Below are 21,397 nucleotides of genomic sequence, written 5' to 3'. Positions count from 1 at the left end.
CGCAGGCCCCGGGGCACCTGGACCTGACACTGACACGGCCTCTGCAGCGGCATCCGTGCCAGCTGCCCCTCACATTCGTCTTTCAGACACAGTCACCTTACCCACAAAGGCTCACACACAAACACACACGCATGCAGAGAACATTTACTCATTTAATAGCAGAGGAGAGCAGTTATTTGCAGACGTAATTTCCTGTTGCCATCTGTCAGTTTGGAGTGGACACATGCAGCAGATCTGTATGTGCGAGCACCTCCCCGCATGTCCTGCTAAAAGAACAGCAGTGTCAACATGGAGTGCGTCCTGAGGTTAATCAAAGGACAAACCTTCCTAATGGAGTTGGAACACACACATACACCTGACTCACTTTTTCCGTGAGCTCCTCCAGATCCATTTGGATTAGATTTTGTCAGCAGGTGAAATCACAGGAGGCCTCGGCTGATCTCACCTGTCGCCAAGGAAGGGATTAGATACGCAGGGAGAGCACGGAGATGAAGGAATGACAGCGCAGAGGGAGACATGCCGTTTTTTCATCGTGATTTTGACCTACAAATTAGCTTCAATCCAACACAATTTAACTTCTTTAGGGAATTGCAAGAGAGAGTTCCTGTTGTGCCAACCCCTTTGACGTGTTTGTGTGTGGATCAATAAGTGTGTCACACAGAGTGAAACCCAGTCTGGACTGTGTGACTGAGTATTGATGTTTCCCTCTGCTGATACTCTATCTGTTCTGCTCTGGATGCAGAGATAACAGCAACAGGAAAGCAGCACTGTGACAAACTGTAAACACTATCAAGACAACAGCAGCGTTAGCCATGTGTGCATGGTGCAAAGACAGTACGATATTATCTGCAACAACCCTCTCCTAACTGGCTAATTATATTTTATTGCACCTTCTCCCAGCAGCAAACACACGGTGGTAAAGAGCTATCTCAGGCATACAGATGGTGCTTTTGTCACCCCTTTGACACACAATGCAAGCGCTGTATGTCTGCAGAATATACTGTATTTATGTAAGTTTGGATTACTTTGATTCTTGCCTTATGTCATTGAGGATTTAAATTTCTTTAATGAGCTGCTGATCATTATTATTATTACTGGGTCTTCAGGATGTAAGACTGATAACTGATGATGGACTCAAAAATGCACGACTCACACTCTGCAGGTTAAGTAAAAAGAGGCACAAGCAATAATCCCAAAAGGGAAAAGTCAAAAATCAGGCTAAGGTCATACACAGAAAGAAAATCACTGGAGTAAGGGCGACACAAAGGAACATACAATGACCTGGCGACGAGCGGGAAGACACACAGGGTATATATACACAGGTAATCAAGAGGAAACAAGACACAGGTGAGTCCAATTAGGGCGGCGTTGACACATGAGGAGAGGGGCACAGGGAGCAGGCATCTGAAAGACGAGGGTGAGTTTCAAAATGAAATAGGAAATGACAATAAGAAAACAAAAACATAACCTTAGGGAACTTGATTGACTGTGTCAAAAACCAGTAAATTATTAGGCTTGTTCGAGATGAGAGAGGCCTGCACAGGATCGATCGTCGCCTTGCCAAGCACACTGCATGAAGGTTAGATTGTTGTCCGACTTGCTCTGAAAACCCCGACTGCGCGAGGCTTGGAAGTCTCACGGGAGCGAGGCGGTTGCAGTTTTCAGGGCCATGCGCCGCAGTTGCTCTCCACCGACGTGCGTGATGGGAAACACCTTGCTCTGGTTTGAGTGAAGGGCCTACTGGCTGAAAAAAGCTTTGACACCACCCAAAAGGAAGAGATGAGACGTCTGTCTTATTCATTAAACTTCATGAACTGTCAGGCAGACACCAAACGGTTTTATCAAAGTACTGACATTCACAACTGAATGCTGTCTTAATAAATATCTGCAATGGCGTCACATCGAAACAACTATCAAAAGCCCTGAATAAAATATAATGAGAAATTATTTGAAGAAGGTCTTCATATACAAAGTAATAATAATGATAACAACAACAGATGAAGACTTTATTCACATCCACTTACAGTGAGGTGTACGTTGTACTGACAAATGCTTAAGTATGCTGCTATATGACTGCAGCCAGGTGAGAAGTTAACCTATTGAGAAGTCAATGGACAGCTGTTTATTGCGCTCCAAGCCGGGGGACAAGATTCAAGAAGAATGTTATTAATTACTTTAATTAGTTAACCTCTTGTACATCCAACAGTTTGTGAGGTGTAATATGTTGAACAAAAGCAAACTGTTTTTGGGGCTGCTAAATTGGTTTTCAATTTGAGTAAATTGTTCTTGAGTATTTTAAAGCTCCTGTGAGGAACTTTGTGTTTGTGTTGATTCTGGCGCCCCCTGTGGACAAAACCATACCTTTTATCTTTTTGCTGATTTTGTCCTGTACATGCTTAAGTAGTGGTTTTCACCAAAACATCTCATCCTGCTTTCTTTAACAGTCATATGTATCACTCACTTTAAATATATGCCCTGGAAAATGTAAGCAAAGGCAGCGTGCAGTTAACCGACAGCTCCCGCCAGCAGCTTCAGGCATTAAAAATAACTATATAGAAACAATCAATCTTGTCGCTGATGGTCTGGTTTGCTTTTGTAGCTCGTATAGAGTAATCAGAATTAATTTCAGTCTGTTTCATAATCATCAAAAAACTCCTCACAGGAGCTTTAAGAGTTCAACAGGCTGAATTTAAATATTCTCATTGTTCATAGCTTCTGTCAAAGTGCGACTTATCACTCATAATCAGGTTAGAACTGGCACTGTACTACTATTTTAAACTACACTTACAAAAAGACAACAATGAGTGATATCATTTTTGTACATTCATTATGAAGCTGGAGCCAGGAGCTTAGCTTAGCTTAGCTTTGCATAAATACTTTAATAAGGGGGAAACAGCAAGCCCAGCTCTGTCCAGCAGCTCTAAAGCTAACTTATTAACATGTTTGTTCACCCACACAATCATGTTGTGGTTTTAAGAGCAACCCTTGAGAACAGTTACTGCTGCAGCCTAGAATAAGTCAGAGTTAAAACCACATGATGTGTTCACACTTTAGTTTTCATACACGTTAAACAAACATGTTAAACTTTCCTTTACGACAATATTCCATTTTAAATCCACTGCAATTGGAACGCACATCTCATATTTCAAGGCAGAGGAAGGCCTTTCAGTAGTTTATTATTGAAGGATGATGCAGAATATCACACATTAATTTGCTTCAATAAGCAGACAGGCAGGACCCCAGCAGGGGGTGTTGGTCACAGGCATGGCAGGGCCTCTTTGACATTTGATTATGTTTTATTTCCCCCGCGGACACAATACCTGAGAAAAATGCTGAAATGTACACCAGCACATTCCTGTAAAACAAACTGATCGACCTGTTTGTGTGCAGATGGCATGATTTTCTCATTTCTCATGCAATTTTAAATGGCAGCGAACAGAAGCACAGAAAAAGATCACTCGCCTTTTTCTATCTGCATGTGCGTGGTTTGACTTCTCACTCCATTTCTCTCACTCTTCTTCTCTCTCTCATTTAATTTGTGTTACATAACAACGGAAATGAAATAATACTGTTTCTGGTAGCAGCGTAGTATGAATGATTTAATAGGCCGTAAATGCTGCGAGTGAAGTGCAACTCCTTGGCTTCATACAAGGCTTCTCGGGGTTTGGGTGTCCATGGTAACAAATAAGAGCCTCCCTCGGAGCCTGTCAGGGCTTTAAAAAACAATGAGGAGTGTGTGTGTGTGTGTGTGTGTAGGAAGGGAGATAAATGGGTAGGGTAACACCTTCCTTTTTTTTCTTTTGCAATTATCGATGAATCACTGTCACTCCTCTCTGCCCTCCAACTCTTAGTCTGACCCTGTTTAATGTTGTAGTTTTAGCCTTAATGAGAGAGGGATTATTTATTATCAGAGAGGCCTGGAGAATAGAGAATTGATGACGGAGATCTTTTCGGTGTGCTGTCTTCATCTTCTCATTTGTCAAACGGCAAAATGTCATTGCTGAGCATGAGCAGGTCCTTAAAAGCTGTAATGAAACAGGGGGACCACTTGACCACAGCTTAATGAAATTCATTGATTCTATATGACGTTTGGATTAGACACGATATGCTCAGTAAATGAGAGGAGAAATTAAGTGGGTGCACACACATTGTTTTACATGCATGCACCGTTAAATACTTGAGACTAGCTTCATCAGTATTCTGTCCATGAAGGCAATCACTGGCTATGACTCCCCCGACCATCATCACTCACCATCGACCCGCCTGCTCTGCCACTGAGGCCCCTACAGAAACCACCAGTCTTCATCACACGTACAAACACAATGCACGCACACATGCTCTAGTAGCTGCCTACAAGATATCCTTGAAGCCACAGGTGCTGGAGGTCCAGTGGAAAGAAAATGTTGAGCAATATCTGGCCAACTAGCTAGCACACGTGCATAGAGATATAGTATAATGGGTCCTGCCTCGCTAGGTTTTAGCATTTTGCCTTGCCTTTTTTAGAGAGAGAGAGTTGCGACATCACAATGGTGGATCATGGAGCATATTGAACCTCCACTGACGCGAATCTCTGTCTATAAGGCTCTGGATACTTTGTTCGGACAGTAGGCTGCTCCGCCGCTGTCCTCACCTACATCAGCAGTGCGCACCTGCTTTCAAACACCTTTTCATCTTCCTAATAAGGGCAGTCTTTGTAACACAATACCCACAAAAGCGCACATTGACCTGATGCGGTCAGCCACATACTAGGTTTTTACCTAGTCTTGTTAGCTAAGAGTTAGATGAGAAGATAGACACTACTTTCATTTCTGCACTGTAAATATTAAGCTGCTACAAGCTGCAGTTAGCTTAGCCAGCTAGCTAGCTTGTTTGCCTCAATTCCTCTACCCTCTACAAATTAGCGTATTTCTCAAAATGTCACACTATGGCTAGTGTAGCATGATAAAACATTCTCTCCTTGACAAGATGATGGATGATCTATGGAGGTCTTGCCTTCCTTTACTTCAACAGATAAATGTTACTAAGTTAGCTCTAAGTCATTAGCAAGCTAACTTAGCATAATTTTCCCAACATTTTAAGGGCTCATCAGCCACAAAGGCTTTTGCCATTGAGTCTCAATATGTCCACATGCAAGTTACCTGTGTTTTCAGTTAGACAGAGTTGAGACAAATTGTCATCATCACTTAAAATGAATGTAGTTACTCTGCGGGGGGTTTATAATATGAGCTTTCTCTCCTTCAGCCTGCTCTTTGACTCTGTAATGTTCTTGTTGGCTACAGTATGCCTGGATAAAATTAGAGGAGTAAGACTAAGTGCTCAGCTTGTGCTGTACACAAGGTAATGTTTTTCGCTATTGCAGGCTGTCTTCATGGAATAGATGGTATGTACTGTTTATACTGTATCTAGCCCAACAGAGGATTTAACATGTGCAAAGGAGAGATTGGAGATAATGCTGACTGTGACTTACAACGTCAGTGGAGCAGAAATAGAGCCCGAGAGAGGCAGCTCTGTGGGCGAAGTCAGCGCTCATATGTGAGATTATTATCAAAGGTGTAGCAAAGACGCATAGTAGGGGAATGTTTATAAAGTAGGACAACTCTGTCGGGGAAAATAAAGAGGGATAAGGACACGTCAGCAGGAAGACACAGAAGGCGTGGTCAGTGGATAGAAATATAAAGTTTGTTGGGGGAGTCATGGAGACTATTAAACATGTTTGATATTTCTCACTCTGTATTTGCACATGACCCATCTTATTTTGCCTCACCATTACGCTGTAGCCTTTAGAGACGCAAGCTAAACTGGAGAGACAGAGATATAGCTTAAACATAAAACACAAAGCATGCAGGGCATACATCGGTCTTCCTTCTGACAGTATTAGAGGTGAATGACATTGGTGCCATGTCCAGGATGAAAGACAGGATGCTGGACAAATGCAACAATGCGGAACGTTATCAAGAGCAGTTTTGGCTGAATGCCATTACAGCTTCAAAACAGATCAAAGTCCACTTTAACAAATTGATCTACAAAGGAGGAAACTTCAAGCTAAAAGTATTACACGTTAGTCTGAGGTGAAGCTAAAGTCAGTATTTGACTGTCCTTATTTTAGTCCTAAAAGCAGCTGGATCTGGAAGGGGGATTATTTCCAGATCGAAAGACGATGGGGTTACGTTATAAATTGATGTCAAACTGTGGAGCAGACCGTTTCAGACTGAGGTTTACTTTGTAGTATTTGAACCCTTGGTGTTGGGACAGGGCAGTGTTTATGACTGAAGTTCTTGTTTTGAGGCTAGTCTTGTGTTTTTGGTTGACTTCAAATAGACACTTTAAGTTATATAAATTAAGGCTTGAATCCAGATCTTTGATCTGTCTGTTTTGGACTCCTGTATTAGATGCTGAGCATAATTATAGCACACAGGATTTTTCCTTCACACCCACTGTTTTTCTTAGATATGGACGAATCAAGAGTTTAAAATACAGTTTAGAAAGTAGACAGATTGGTAAAGACAAAGTGAGCATGTGGAAAAGAGAGGCACACAGCTTTTATTTCATGAATCCCCAGACAGATTATTTTAGTAAGGGTTTGCCCACTATATATCTCCTCATATCCAATAGCATTGTCCCAACACTTCTTAATTTCTGGACTTAAATTTGCTGTTATAGTCATGCACTTGGTAAATCTCATCTCCTACAAACATGAAGGTTGTTACAGATGTTCATGTGTTTGTTTCCCCCCTGCTAGCTGGAAGAAACACAACAAATGATGAGCTGGAGAGCATGTTGGAGAGTGACAACCCGGCCATCTTTACTTCGGGGGTAAGTGATCCAACAAATGCAACATTTTAATCTAATTCTTCTCCACTCTAATCCTTTCCTTCTGTTGTTTCCACTCAGATCATTATGGACAACATCACCGAGCAAGCTATGAATGAGATCGAGACGCGACACAATGAGATCATCAAGCTGGAAAACAGCATCAGAGAGCTTCACGACATGTTCATGGACATGGCCATGCTGGTGGAGAGCCAGGTGATAACTCTCTCAGTACCTACAGCTGTGTGGGTTGGCCCTCGGCAAAAAGCATCTGGAAACAAAATAATCATCAGGTTTGAAATGTAGACTGCAGACCTGAAGATTTTTTAGATGATCCGCCGGTATATTCTTGTCGTATTTCGTTTTCTGTACCCCTCTGAGCCGTTACCTGCAGCGAAACGGTAGTATTTCACTCCAGCATCTTTCGCTGGGCCGTTCCGCTCAGATTGACGGGTGCAATGCACGCTGGGTGTTGTAGGAATGTAGAATGGGCGAAACCACAAGCTGTTTGTACAACTGTCTCCACAGCTCTGGCGCCAATTTCAAACATTATTGCATCCATCGATTACAGAGAACACCAGCTTCAACTGACAGTGGCTTTGTCCAGGGGCGAACTGCTCCTTTAATTAAAAATCCATCTGCAAATATGAAACACAAGGTTTATAATCCCAGTTTCATGACTGATAATTTCCTCCTGTTAGTCCAAAAGGCCCTGGCTCATGCAAAGTTCATTAGCACACTGTATTCATATTATGAAATCATCAACCAGCTATAAGCAGGCTATCACGCTGCAGCAGCTGCGTCTTCTCCAGAAGCTGTCAGTCTCTTAATTCTTGTCATAATAACATACAAGTTGCTGAGTGTATTAGTAGAGATATCAGCCCGTCTATGCCAACAGAGTTGGAAGGAGTTTGTGTTTTCAGCTCCATCTGCTTGTCTGTTTGCAAAATAACTGGGTAGATTCAGACAGAATTTGGGACGCAGATATTTATTGGCTCAAGGACGAGTTGATTAGAATTTAGTGATAATCTGTAATTGGGATATCTGCCATTAGACCTTTTTTTTTAACATAATTATCATGCTGTGTTCATGAGCTGGAAGGGAAATCTGACATCTGGGACTTGGCAACTAAACAGCGTAGGATTAATTTGCCTTCAGTTATAAACAAACTCACACAGGATTAGTCTTTGTAAGTTTCCTTTGGTGTTGTCAGTAAAGCTTTGAGCTTCAGGTAAATCTGCAGGCCCTGCGAGTGTGTGAGCCGAACCCACCCGCAGAGATGAGCTGTTTTCCCTCATCAGAAACACTCAGTCTGAATTATTCAAAAGAGAATCTGAGCACAAGAATAAGAAAATATGATGAATGACAAATATGAGAGTAAATAGTGGCATGAAAGTGATATGAAATACAATGACAGCCAAATACCATAGCTGGCCTCCTCTAATTATAACACTGTATGATGGATGAGTAGCGAAGTAATTCAGTGGTAAAAATCTATGTGCACTCTTTTATGCTCCTGTCAGATATGACTCCTCTAAATATCAATAATCCAATGAACTAACCCTTTCTCTGTTATTAGTCTGTTTGTTAATTTTGCCTTTCTCAGCTTTGCACTCTCTTTTCTCTCTTTCACAACACAACTGTGTCACCACCGCAATGTTTCTAAGCTGTAGAGAAAAGACAACAGCGCTCCCCTTCTAATTCAGCAAGGTAATTCACCTGTGATTTCTAACTTACTATACTAAAATAATAGTAGGGTCAATGGGTCAATGCTTAGTTTGTGATGTTAGACGTTCTTTTTCCTTTATTCAGTTTCAATAAGTAAGAAAATGTGCAGAGGAATATGAAATAATAGAAGAAGAGAAATTATCATTTGGTATTTCTCACCACTCTTTCTCATTCTCTAAGATGCTTATACTGTATGCTAAGAGCTAAAACTAATGTAACTGAAGAACTTGTCCTTTACACAGGGCCAGCTGGTGAACAACATCGAGCGCAGTGTGCAGGAGGCTCAGGAGCACGTCGATCAGGCGAAAGAGACCATCCCAAAATGCAAAAAGTTCAAAAAGACGAGCAAACGGGTGAGACGCAACACGCACACATTCTCCAAACTAACTTACTTCTCTTTTTTTCTCCCTTTCCCCTTCTCTGCCCTTCTCACTCACCCACTATTCCTCCCGTCCATCTGTATCCACGCCTCCTCCCACCTCCACATCTGGCTCCATCTTCCTGTCTGCATGTCGTCCACACCTCCTCTGTTACTAACCTCTCTTAGGGGGAAATGATAGACCGCATAGAGTACAATGTGGAGCACTCAGTAGACTACGTGGAGAGGGCCGTATCAGACACTAAGAAGGCGGTTAAGTACCAGAGTAAAGCCAGAAGGGTGAGTCACATATGCAACAGAACGATGCATGTGCACAAGCATGCTGTCAGTGAAGAAGTAACGAGCATTGCATGTGTGTGCTGCATATTGTAATGTGTCACTGTAACTGTGGTCAGTGTGTGCATGCTCACCTGTCTAGTATTCTGCATGTGAAGCATGGGGGTCCTCAGAGACTCATTCTACAGCAGTGATTTCACATGACGGGGTTCTGCTGCAGTTACCAGGGTAAACAACTGTCCACGTATTTGTGTTTTACAGAAAAATAAAGACGTGGTAAGCTTGTCGAAAAGAGGCCTAAAAAGATATCTTAAAGTTATAGATTATGGATAAACTACAGGACTTTTTAAATGTGTGCCCCACCAAGTGGTAGAGGTATAAATGCAACCTCTTGCTGTCTTATTATTCCACGATAAACCCCTGTAAAAACAAAAAGAAAAGGCATATTAGGTGTTAATTCATGAGCATTAGAGGTGCTGTTAGGTGGCTAGCCAGGCTAGGTGTTTCCCTCTAAGCTAAGCTAACTGACTGTTTCTCAAAATTTTAAATACTCAGTTAACAATTGATGGAGAGGGTTTAGCCTTAGACTGCATATGTGGATGGGCGACATGACAGCGCCCTAAAAGTGAAGCTAAAACCACTCTATCGCCCCCTGCTGATTGGCTGCAGTATAGGTCATAAAGCCCGCCTCCTCCATGTTAACAGATGGGACATGAGTCAAACTATAAAATCAAAATACACGCCAAATTAATTTTAGTCAAACATGGTTTCTGTCATTGAAGTTAGTTCTTATCATGCTGATTAACATCCAAGTGTTCATTTTTCTGACAAGTCTATTTTTAATTAGTTATTTGATGCTGTAAAAAGGATGATTCACAGCTCTGTTGACAAACACGGCTCCTGCAGCCGATCTGTTCTGGGTTAGCACAATAGAGGAGGATCGGCGGGACGAGACATAACTAAAACAATCACTACAGTCATTGAAGTTTCCATATCTGTGAACGTCTGCTTCAGAACAACACAAGAAGCTGTTCTGCTGTTAAATACGCCGGCGTGCAGGATCTTTGCCGGGTTTTTTTCCATCTTTATATTCAGTTGTTGGTTTATTCTAAAACTTACAAATGCAGTTTTGAAGAAATCCACTGGAAGAAAAGATGTGGTTGAATGGATCAGATCCTAAAGAGCACATTTGGAGCAGTGTGTCAAAGAGGGGCCATCTGACTGGTTTTACTGACAAAAACATCTGGGAACAACTGGTCTGCAGTTCATTAAGAAGGTTAATCACTAGGTTAGTTTAATGTGATCATATCCTTCCTTCAGTGAACAACCTGCACCACCGTGGAACAACTCTGCCCTCTCTTGGTTGATATCTATAATAGCACCAAAAGAAATAGAAGAATGTCATACATCACATCAGATTCACTACAAGGATCATCTTCCCCCACTTTTAATCAAAGACTTTCCAACAGCAACATTTGTTTCTCTTCCTTTCTTCTACTCTTCCCTTCTGTCTTTACTTCTCATTTACTCTCTCACACATCCACAGAATCATTATGTGACACTCTGTCCGTCTGTTTTCCCTCCCATGCAGAAGGTGATCCTGATAGGAGGCTGTATTGCAGCATGTCTGACCGTCCTCATTATTGCCCTCTCAATCGGACTCAGTTAGGCTCCTAATAAGCCCCTACAGAGCAGGCAGGGCAGGAGGTGATGTCTCCCTCTCAGGGTTGTTTCAGCACTTAAAATGTACTGTATAGTGGTTTTCTGTAAGCTGCTTATGTAGTAGGAAGCAGGCCTACAGTACTAGTCTGAAGGGAGTCTAATACAGATCTGTACACTCCCATTCACATTTAAATGCATTTATTTTTTCGAAACACTTAAATGTTCAGGAACCATGTTTGTCGCATGATTCACTCAATGTGCATGTTCTGCAGTCTGTTGAACAGCTTTGCATGCGTTTCCATTATATGTTTTACATTTTAAATATGCTCTAAAGTCACTGTGTGGATTTTCACAGAAAAATAAAAGAGTCATTGTATTGCTGAATTAAACACTTATTAGCCATAACATTATGACCACCTTCCCAATATTGGGTAGGTCCTCCTTTTGCCACCAAAACAGCCCTGACTCGTCCAGGCATGGACTCCACTCGACCTCTGAAGGTGTGCTGAAGTATCTGGCACCAAGACGTTACAGATCCTTGTAAGTTGCGAGGTGAGGCCTCCATGGATTGGATTGAGATCTGGGGAATTTGGAGGCCAAGTCAACACCTTGAACTCGTCGTGTTCCTCAAACCTTTCCTGCTGAAAGAGGCCACTGCGGCTGTGGCTCAGCGGTAGAGTCTGTCATCCTTCATTCAGAAGATTGGAAGTTCGATCCCCAGCTCCCTCAGGCTACATGTCGAAGTGTCCTTGGGCAAGATACTGAACCCCAAATTGCCCCCGGCGGCATAGCCAACGGGTATGAATGTGATAACTGATTGTTGATTGATGACAGTTGGGTACTTAACGTAGCAGCCTCTGCCATCCGTGTATGAATGTGTGTGCGTGTAATCTAAAAGCAGTCCATTTACCATTTACCATTAGGGAATACCGTTTCCATGAAGGGGTGTACTTGGTCTGCAACAATGTTTAGGTAGGTGGTTCGTGTCAAAGTAACATCCACATGAATGGCAGGACCCAAGGTCTCCCAGCAGAACGTGACCCAAAGCATCACACTGCCTCTGCCGGCTTTCCTTCTTCCCATAGTGCATCCTGGTGCCATGTCTTCCTATAAGTGATGCACACACACCGGGCCATCCACATGATGTAAAAGAAAACGTAAGTCATCAGACCAGGCCACTGTCATCCACTGCAGACGTGGTCCAGTTCTGATGCTCACGTGCCCATTGGGGGCGCATTCTGTGGTGGACAGTGGTCAGCATGGGCACCCTGACCGGTCTGCGGCTATGCAGCCCCATACGCAACAAACTGTGATGCACTGTGTGTTCTGACTCCTTTCTATCAGAACCAGCATGAACTTTTTTACAATTTGAGCTACAGTAGCTCTTCTGTTGGATCCAACCACGCGGGCCAGCTTTTGCTCCCCAGGTGCGTCAATGACCCTGTTGCTGGTTCACCTGTTTTCCTTCCTTAGACTGCTTTGGGTAGGTACTGACTGCTGCAGACCGGGAACACTTCACAAGAGCCGCAGTTTTGGAGATGCTCTGACACAGTCCTCTAGCCAGCACAATTAGGCCCTTTGTCAAAGTCGCTCATCCTTACACTTCTTGCTGCTTCCAACACATCTTCAAGGACAAAATGTTCACTTGTTGCCTAATGTATCCCACCCAGTGACAGGGGCCATTGTTACGAGATAATCAACATTATTCACTCGTCCTGTCAGTGCTCATAATGTTATGGCTGATCGGTGTAAGTAAATTGCTTAAAGCCTATTTCAGGAGGTAGCCACGTAAGGTGCCTCTTGCCTCTGCCACAAGATGGCACCAAATTTAGGATTCCTATATTTAATACACACCGGCTTTACATATGAAAACAATTTGTGGCATTTGTTCAGATATTTTCTGTTTTTTAATGTGTTACGAACAAAATGCAGGAACCAGAGATTTATGGTTTTGAAAGTAGACGAGGTAGAAACATTTTTTCAAACAAATCAAAGCAGTGTGTTCTGCTTTTCTTCATAATAAATACTGTAACACAAATAATACAACTGATACGTCTAACATGTTTTCCTCTGCTCCCCATGCTGCCTTGGATGTTTATCTGTTAAAATCATGCAGAAGAAAATAATGATTATAATATGCTGTGTGATTCTTGGAGTTGTCGTTGCTTCCATCGTTGGGGGAACGCTGGCCTAAACCTCAGCCACAGTCGCACTAAAACTACACACAGCAGCACACAAACACAACAGATTCACATCTCCAGTGTCCTGTTTTCATGGATGCAATCTCTTTCATGTTTAGCACAAGGTGCGCTGCGTACCGTACGCCACATTTTACACACAGTGTACAGGGCCGGAGGTGTTCCCGCATGAGTTGCTATTTTGTAAATGTGGTGCTGCAAACTGTTTATCTGAGTGTCGTCAACGATGTGATGTTTCCAAAAGTGAATTATTGAATGACAAAGATGCTAAATGATGTGTAACACCGTACGAATACATTCCAACTTCCAAATATGACGCTTATTCAGTTGTAACGTCTATTTTGTGTTGTACAGGCCGCTAATCTGCAGTGTTTTCAAAGCCACGTTACATAAAGACTCGTGTTTATCCTTTGACTTTATTTCTCTCTCTGTTGTCCTCTACCTCCTTTCAAAAGCTCTGCATGATTTTCTTTGCTGTAAAGAGGAAGTACTTTTGTTTTCTGTTGCAAAGAGGCAGGAAGACATGATAATTTGCTTCAAACTGCCAACCTGTCCTAACATGCTGCTTTACTTAATTCATCCGGTCTTACCAGTTGTGCAGCGTTTCCAACTGTTGCTCCAGTGTTGAGTGTGTGTGTGTGTGTGTGTGTGTGTTTGTGTGTGTGTGTGTGTGTGTGTGTGTGCATGCATAAATGTGAAGGAGAATATGTGTTTATTTGTAGCTACATGTTTGAGCGTGCCGGGCATGACTCGTGGGATGAGAACATGAGTGCTTGTTAATAGCCACCTGTGTCTTTGTTTTGTATAAACTGATATAAAGCTCTCTAACACTGCCAGTATGTTCAAATAAGCTGTTATAATGGAGTCTCGTCTGGGTGGATTGATTATTCTGGTCTGTAAGTGACAAACTGTTGTTGTATTTTGTCTTTTTCTAAGCTTTAAACAGAGTTTACTTTTCTGTTATGCTGATAATCCGTTCATTTTATTTTGTGATGAGTCGGTGAAAGCATGAACTCACGTAGCCCTCCAAAAGACTCTCATATCGGTTTTCTGGCAACACATCAAACATGCACAGATTGCAACCATCTTCAAGTGTTGCCTTTGTGTTGTAATGTGATGACACTGTTTTATTTGTTATATTTTTTCAGTTTGTTTTTGCTTTTTCAAGTAAAGTTTGTCTGAAAAGTCACACTCGGAGTCTGTGCGTTGATTTGTATGAGTGCACAGAGACAGAATGTTTCTGTGATGGCCGGTCTATTCATGGGAAACTGCAACTGTTAACTTTAGTCTCATAATTGTAACAATGGATCATAATAATTTTTGGATTCATCACCAGTTGTGGAGAATTAAAATGTATTTACTGGATTTATTTAACATTTAATATCAGTAAGCTTGGAACTGGTAAAAGTCCATTTCAAATATATAGTTTGTAGTAAGCATGTATTCCAATAGTCCAATAATTGGTTTCAGATTTAGTTGCACGGTGGTGCAGTGGTTAGCATTGTCCCCTCACAGCCAGAAGGTCCCTGGTTCAAATCCCAGTTTGGATGTAGTGGGCCTTTCTGTGTGGAGTTCGATGTTCTCCCCGTGCATACCTCAGCTTCTTCCCACAGTCCAAAGACTCTAAATTTCCCGTAGGTGTGAATAGGCTCCAGCCCCCCGTGACCCTGAATCAGTGACTGTATATATATATGCCAAAATAGCCCCCGCGACGGACGGTGCAATCTCACGATGATGACGTCATTTGGAGCCAGAGCTGCGCAGTAGAAATCAGCAGGTGGAACCGCCGTAGCCACAAACCGACCTTAACTTACCGAAAACAAATAGCAAAGATCCGTAGCCTACGTCGCTGTATTTAAAAGCAGAACAGCTTCTTGTGTTGGTCTGAAGCAGACGTTCACAGATATGGAAACTTCAGTGACTGTAGTGATTGTTTTTGTTACGTCTCCTCTCGCCGATGGTCCTCCGCTCTGTTAATCTGGAACAGATCGGCTGCAGGAGCCGGATTTGTCAGCAGAGCTGTCAATCATCCTTTTTACAGCATCAAATAACTAATTAAAAATAAACTTGTTAGAAACATGAACACTTGGACGTAAATCAGCATGATAAGAACTAACTATAATGACAGAAACCATGTTTGAGAAAACTTGTGTCCCATCTGTTAACATGGAGGAGGCAGGCTTTGTGACCTATACTGCAGTCAGTCAGCAGGGGGCGCTCTAAATGTTTTGGCTTCACTTTTTAGGGAGCTGTCATGTCATCCATCTTTTTATACAATCCATATCCAGAACAGGATAATAAGCGGTATAGATAATGAATGGATCCTTTTGTTTTTTTCTTATTTTAACACTTTTAACAGACTGTTGGGTAGTTTTCATATATTTTGTTTGTATCGTACTAATCTACACAGGGACACATATCCGTCAGACATAAGTAGTAATAACAAAGTTGGAAAGCAAAACTGACAGGGGGGGATTAGAGCTAAATAAGTTCAACATTGGAAGAATGAATGTCACACATAAAAGTTGATTTGTTTTAATGTGTGGTTTAAAACCCATACAAAAATGATACAAACAAGAATAAAAGTATAAAAGTAAATTCATATTTGCTGTTAGTATGTCAGTATTAATATGTCACATTAAAATCATGAATACAATTCACTTTAAAAAATTCTGATTGCTTGGTTTATATCAACATTTGTTTGGTGCTCATGTCAGCCCTGGAACGATTTCCCAACATAATCAACCCAGAATAATAAATGCACTTCTTTTTAAATGGTAAGAAAGATAAACAAATGTACTGCGATTTGAATACTTTCCATAAGAAAAACAATATATTATTTTCATAGATTACATATAGAGTCTAAAATACTAACTGGCAGAGCTGTTATTGGATATTAAAGTAGGTAAGAAACATATTTAAATTACATGAAAATCTAATGGAAGCAAAGTGACTTCATGAATTTTACTGGCATGTGTGTTTGAAAGCTTGTTTGAAGAATCAGAGGACCTGTGCATCTCACAGGCCGGGAAACAGGTAGAAGCGCTTTGTTAGAGTGCATCTGTCCTTGGTTGGCATCTGCCTTTTGTTCCCGCAGTAAAAGTCTTCAAAGCGCAGCATGACCTGTGAGGTGGAAAGAAAACTGTATGAAATAAAGACTTCTAAAACAAGAGCATAGTCACTACTGCTGCCGGACAGTCCTCAGCTGTATTGCTGCTAGATCTGTCAGCTGCCTTTGACACAGTGAACCACCAAATCCTCCTCTCCACTCTCTCTGAGCTTGCTATCTCAGGATCTGCCCTCCACTGGTTGTTGTACTCCCTCTCGGGGTGATCTTCTTAGCCTCTTTCCCACTGGTCAAAAAACTCACTAAAATCCGGCTTTTTAGCGGGTTAGTGGGAAAGGTTACAATCAGCATTCAGACTTGGGTCAAATTACTCTGCAAAAGACCCGGGTAATGATCGCCTCGGCTCCGATCGGCATTGATGGGATCACAAAACCCAGGCTGACACAATAATCTCCGCACTCTTTCCAGTTCAATGCTATGACGCCGCTCTCTGTCCATGCAGCGCTTGAACATCATTCCAAATTTATCAGCGCTGAGTTTGATAAAAAGACTGAAGCATTCAGGTTCAGGCCGCTGTCGTGTAAATACATAATTTGTTCTTTGTTTCATGCAAGATGCAGCAACACTGGCAAGACAGCGAGGTGAGAGAGCTTCTTCTATTCCGGTGCGTTTGTGACGTCAGGCGGCGACGCAGCAGAAAAGACACTGAAACTAGTATTCTGCAAGAGACAATCGGCATTTATTAGCGGGCCTTCTTGGGTCTGAAAAACCTGTGTCAACGCACTAATTTTGGTGGGAAAGGGGTATAAGAGTATCTTTGAAGGGAGGAGTGTCCTCACTGCACAGCTTATCCACAGGGCTGCCCCAGGGGTCAGTGCTCAGTCCCCTTCTTTTCTCAATATATACCACCTCACTTGGTGCAACCATTCACTCCAATTACTATGCAGACATTACCCAGATCATCCTGTCATTCCCACCAGACGACACTACAGTCTCGACTCGGACCTCGTCATGCCTTGCCGATATCTCTAAATGGATGAAAGAACGCCACCTTCAGCTCAGCCTATCCAAGACAGAGCTCCTTGTCATCCCAGCCAGTCCCTCTAAGCAACCACAGATCAATATCCAGCTTGGACCAACCAAACCTAATACCCACAAAGTCTGCCTGGAACCTGGGTGTCATAACTGATGATCAGCTAACCTTTTCACCTTTTTGAACGAAGGTTAACGTGGCCTCGATTGCTCGGCCATGTTGATTTGCAGATGTATGTTGCTTCGGACTAAAGGCTTCAGGGCTTCTGGTGTAGCTAGCGGTTAGCGATGACTACCGGCATATTCTTTCCTTTAACATTAAAACACAAGAACTGAGTTGAGTTAAGAAACGACGCCTAAGAACAGATTGTTGCAAAATGTCTGTTTATAGAGATGAATAACAAGCTACGTCGTCATCAGATGACCTCCGATGGGAGCTGGGACGGCATAGCGGCCAATTGCATCTCTCCTCAAATCCTGCATGTAAAATAAATCTGCGAGGAGTGATGAGGTTGGAGGTTGTCCTATTACACATGCATATTTCACAGTCCGAAAACTGTTTGTGCTCGTAGAACTTACTTTTCTGAAAAGTTCCTCAATGTCCTCCTTATGAGCGAAAGTGTTAAAAACCGCATCCAAATACTGGATAAGAATAGATCCTTGAACTGGTGATCTATATGAGACAGTATCTGCAGAAAATCAGAGAGAAACAATATATATTATAACCTTTTATTCATTAACTGTTCTAATAAATGCAGATAATTGATGCTTTAGGTTAACTGACCAGGAGTACAGGAAAGAAGGGAAATGAAGTCTTTTTCTTTGTGTACATATTGCACATTATCGTCCTCTAGGTTTTCTTCAGCAGCAGACGGGGATGGATTTGAATCAGCCGAGTGTGCAGCATCACTAACCAGCACCGATCCGCCCTTCTCTGAAACACAGGTGGCATACTTTTAAAACAACACAAACAAGACCTTTTTAGACTCCCGCATAATGTTTTAATTGATAAATCTTAGGATAGGATGGTAATCACTTCCTCTGCAGGCCTGGATGATGATGATCTTGGGTTTGTTCAGCAGTGCTGGACAGTTCTCCGTGCCCAGGTGTTTGTAAATGTTGTTGGTGGGGAACTTCCAGTGGCGCTCCGAATTAGGATCCCGTTTCTCCTCATCAGACGTCTCATCTTCCAGGTCGACACCGAGGACAGCTCCCAGTTTCCCATGAGACATGATTACTACAAACACGCTATCTGTCCCTTTGAGTTTCGGGTGTTTAGAGAACTCAATTACAGCATCATCGATCGCCTGTGAGAATACAAATAAAGAGAGTTACAGTACGGCTAAAATCCACCACACAATAATGTGTGTGTTTTTATTCTCTTTTTAGTACCTTTCCTGTGAGGTTTGTATGTTTCACCACCTCGTATCCCAGAGACTTGAGCTTGTTCTCCATGTTCTCCTCGTCTTTCGCAGCTCCATTTCTGTTGTGTCTCTCAGTATCGAACTTTATATTAGTGATCAGCAGAGCCACACGACTCCTTATGGACTCTTTGGTCACAGGGTAGATCTGAAAAACAGATTTGAAGGAAGAAATTTATACGCAACAGCTGAGACAAAATCTTTAAGTTAAGACTATGTGAGATATTTGATATGACTTTTACGGATGACTCACGTCTCTATCGTTCTGCGTTTTCCTCCAAAATGCCTCAGTAGAAGAGATGAGCGTCGTCGACCATTTCTGCTCCTGCTGAGAATCTGCAGCTGAAAAAACATGACAATGTATTTTTTCTTTTTTGTCTGTCTGTATTCATGAGTGTCAAATCATTATATCAGTTTTAATAGAAACAGGACAAAGGTCTACTAACCTGGTGGAGCAGGTTGAGCGCAGGACAGGCCCAGTTCAGAGTAGAGTGTTGCATCTCTGCGTTCAAGGTGAGCGATCAACTTCCTGCTGGCTTCGTCGCCTTTCCTCTTCACTGTGTCGATGAGACCACGAGCCTTATCTGCTCTGGTAGCATTCTCCTCAAGTATGGACTCTCTCTCCCCGTCGTTCACGATGCGATCCTCTAAAACGTCGTCCAGGAGCTGCTTGATAATTTCTTTGGGCGCCTTCTCCACAAACTTCTTCCTCACTCGTTCAAGCTCCTTATCTGGAGGAGAGAATATGAAGCAAAGGATAAAGAAGATTTAAAAACACTAGAATATTCACTTTTTATAAGCTAAGAAAAGCTTTTTGACAGTAGGGCATTCTTTTCTGCCTATCATGGAACACTTAAAGCACCGGTGTGTAGGATTTAGACGCACCTATTGGCCTAACTGGAATATAATATTCATAAGTATGTTTTCATTAGTGTATAATCACCTGATAATGAGACTCAATGGGTTGCTGTCAACTTTAAATGTGCTCATTTTACCCAAGAGGAAATATGTCATGTTTCTACAGAAGCCCAGAACGGACAAACCAAACACCAGCTAAGGAGCAGGACTTTCGCTTTTCTTGTGGGTTTAGCGGCCACCAGTTTCTCCTACATGCTAGGAATGTGAGGTTATTAGTTATTAGGTGTTTGTAGTCCTACAAACTGGTTCTTTAATAGTTTGTGTTTTCTTATGTGGATCTAGTTGGATACAAAATTTCTATTGGACGGAGTGGGCCTTTCTGTGTAGAGTCTGCATGTTCTCCATGTGTGGGTTCTCTCCGGGTACTCCGGCTTCCTTACACAGTCAAAAGACATGCTCGTTCATTGGTGACTCTAAATTACCCGTAGGTGTGAATGTGAGCGTGGAAGGTTGTCTGTCTCTACGTGTCATCCCTGTGATTGACTGGTGATCAGTCCAGGTTTTACCCCACCTCTCACCCTGAATGACAGCTGGAATAGGCTCCACCCCCCCCCCACGAGGTTAAGCGGTATAGTTAATGGATGGATGGATCATTTGGTTGCTGCAGGTTGTGGTTTTGTTACAGTTCTAGTGGTGTTTCATGCTGTCCAGCCTACCCTTATTGATGTAAACAGTAAGGGCAGAATGATAGAAGCACCTGTCATGTTTAAGTAATGCCTACAAATGAATGTGAACAAGTAAGCATGAGTTTATTGATGATCATTAAATCTTATGACTTAGCCACAGAAATTCACCCTGTATAAGCATTAGATCATCACTGTGCATTACTTCCGCGTGTGTTTGTAGGAAGAGATAAAGAAAAAGAACTAGCTTTTCTTTGTCATTCATGGTAGTAAATGAAGAGTTGGTAAGTTTAGGACTGTTAGTTGGAGAAAAAGAAAAACTTGTGACGTCCTTTAAAACTCTGTGAATGTGTGATGAGCATTTTTTGTGTGTACTTTTTACGCACTTCGTTCGAATCGTTACAATCACCCTTATATGGCACCGCTTCGAACACAACATTGCTTTTAACATATGTTTTGGATTAAACACTGCACCACATGATGGGGGCGGAGTTTTTTTTTTTGCTCTTCCTCTCGACACTACAATTACGCCCTGCATGTTCTTTTTTCCTTCAATGAACATCTAAAAACGTCAACGGGTTTATCTCGATTTGATATCGAGGTGTTATGTCTGTCTTGATCTACAAGCATGTTTTTAGGTCAGAAGATATCACACACTTCAATGTTTGAGGGCTGACCTGCGAACTTTGAACATTTCAACTCCATAAACCCGCGTTTATTGTGTGCCAACTTATTCTGAACAAACACTTACATAAAGAGTCGGCTGTGAATATAGGCACTACAAAACACGTCACAGCTGTCGTTTCGATAAAGTTGTATTTATTTTTTGTAACCCAATGGTGTGCTTCATTTACTTTTCTCCGTTTCCCGCTTTGTATAAGTAAATTGACTAAACAGCAGATAAGCGCGTCAGCAAACTGAAACTATAACGCGTGGCACACACCAACACGCAGAATCAGCGAAACAGCTTTGACAGAATCTGCAAAGAGGTTAAAAAGTTCAAGTACATCCCTAGCCCCCATCCACCTCGCCGCGTTCATAATGCACAGTTACAGTAACGTAGAGTTACATTTGCAAGCTGATCGCAACAATGTCCTGCCATTTGACACATCATGTCCTGGTTATTTCAACATGAATTCAGAACATGAAATCTTACCAGCCATTCCTCATGTCCTGTATCACTGAGTTATTGAACAAACGTCTGCAAGTTACGCGTGAAAACTCCCAAGCTGAGCAGCCTGTCATATAGGGGCGCATGCGTAATGCGTAGTTGTTGAAATGAT

General features: G+C 42.2%; 2 protein-coding genes across 2 annotated transcripts in view; one reads left to right on the top strand and one right to left on the bottom strand.

The window, feature by feature from the left end:
• stx1a (syntaxin 1A (brain)) overlaps positions 1-14,242 on the top strand; it is a 68,290-nt gene extending 54,048 nt beyond the window's left edge. The window contains exons 7-10 of the mRNA XM_069668451.1: positions 6,740-6,813; positions 6,892-7,026; positions 9,086-9,196; positions 12,972-14,242. Of these exons, the coding sequence (XP_069524552.1) occupies positions 6,740-6,813; positions 6,892-7,026; positions 9,086-9,196; positions 12,972-13,049 (398 nt within the window). The 3' untranslated portion in view covers positions 13,050-14,242. The remainder of the gene's footprint in view (positions 1-6,739; positions 6,814-6,891; positions 7,027-9,085; positions 9,197-12,971) is intronic.
• A 1,424-nt stretch (positions 14,243-15,666) lies between these two features.
• On the bottom strand, positions 15,667-21,397 carry LOC138596708 (caspase a-like). The gene is made up of 8 exons (XM_069668009.1): positions 21,271-21,397; positions 19,020-19,304; positions 18,827-18,915; positions 18,545-18,721; positions 18,189-18,459; positions 17,937-18,086; positions 17,732-17,841; positions 15,667-16,176 (listed from the first exon to the last, which is right to left on the bottom strand). The coding sequence occupies exons 1-8, from the start codon at positions 21,275-21,277 to the stop codon at positions 16,072-16,074; spliced, it is 1,194 nt and encodes a 397-aa protein (XP_069524110.1). The 5' UTR covers positions 21,278-21,397; the 3' UTR covers positions 15,667-16,071.

Source organism: Semicossyphus pulcher, unplaced genomic scaffold (genome assembly GCF_022749685.1).
Source record: "Semicossyphus pulcher isolate SPU_LCO1_2020_fin unplaced genomic scaffold, fSemPul1.0.p SCAF_19, whole genome shotgun sequence".
In the NCBI taxonomy this organism is placed as follows: Eukaryota; Metazoa; Chordata; class Actinopteri; order Labriformes; family Labridae; genus Semicossyphus; species Semicossyphus pulcher.
Note: the sequence above shows the minus strand (reverse complement) of the source record. Positions and strands in the feature narration are given on the sequence as shown.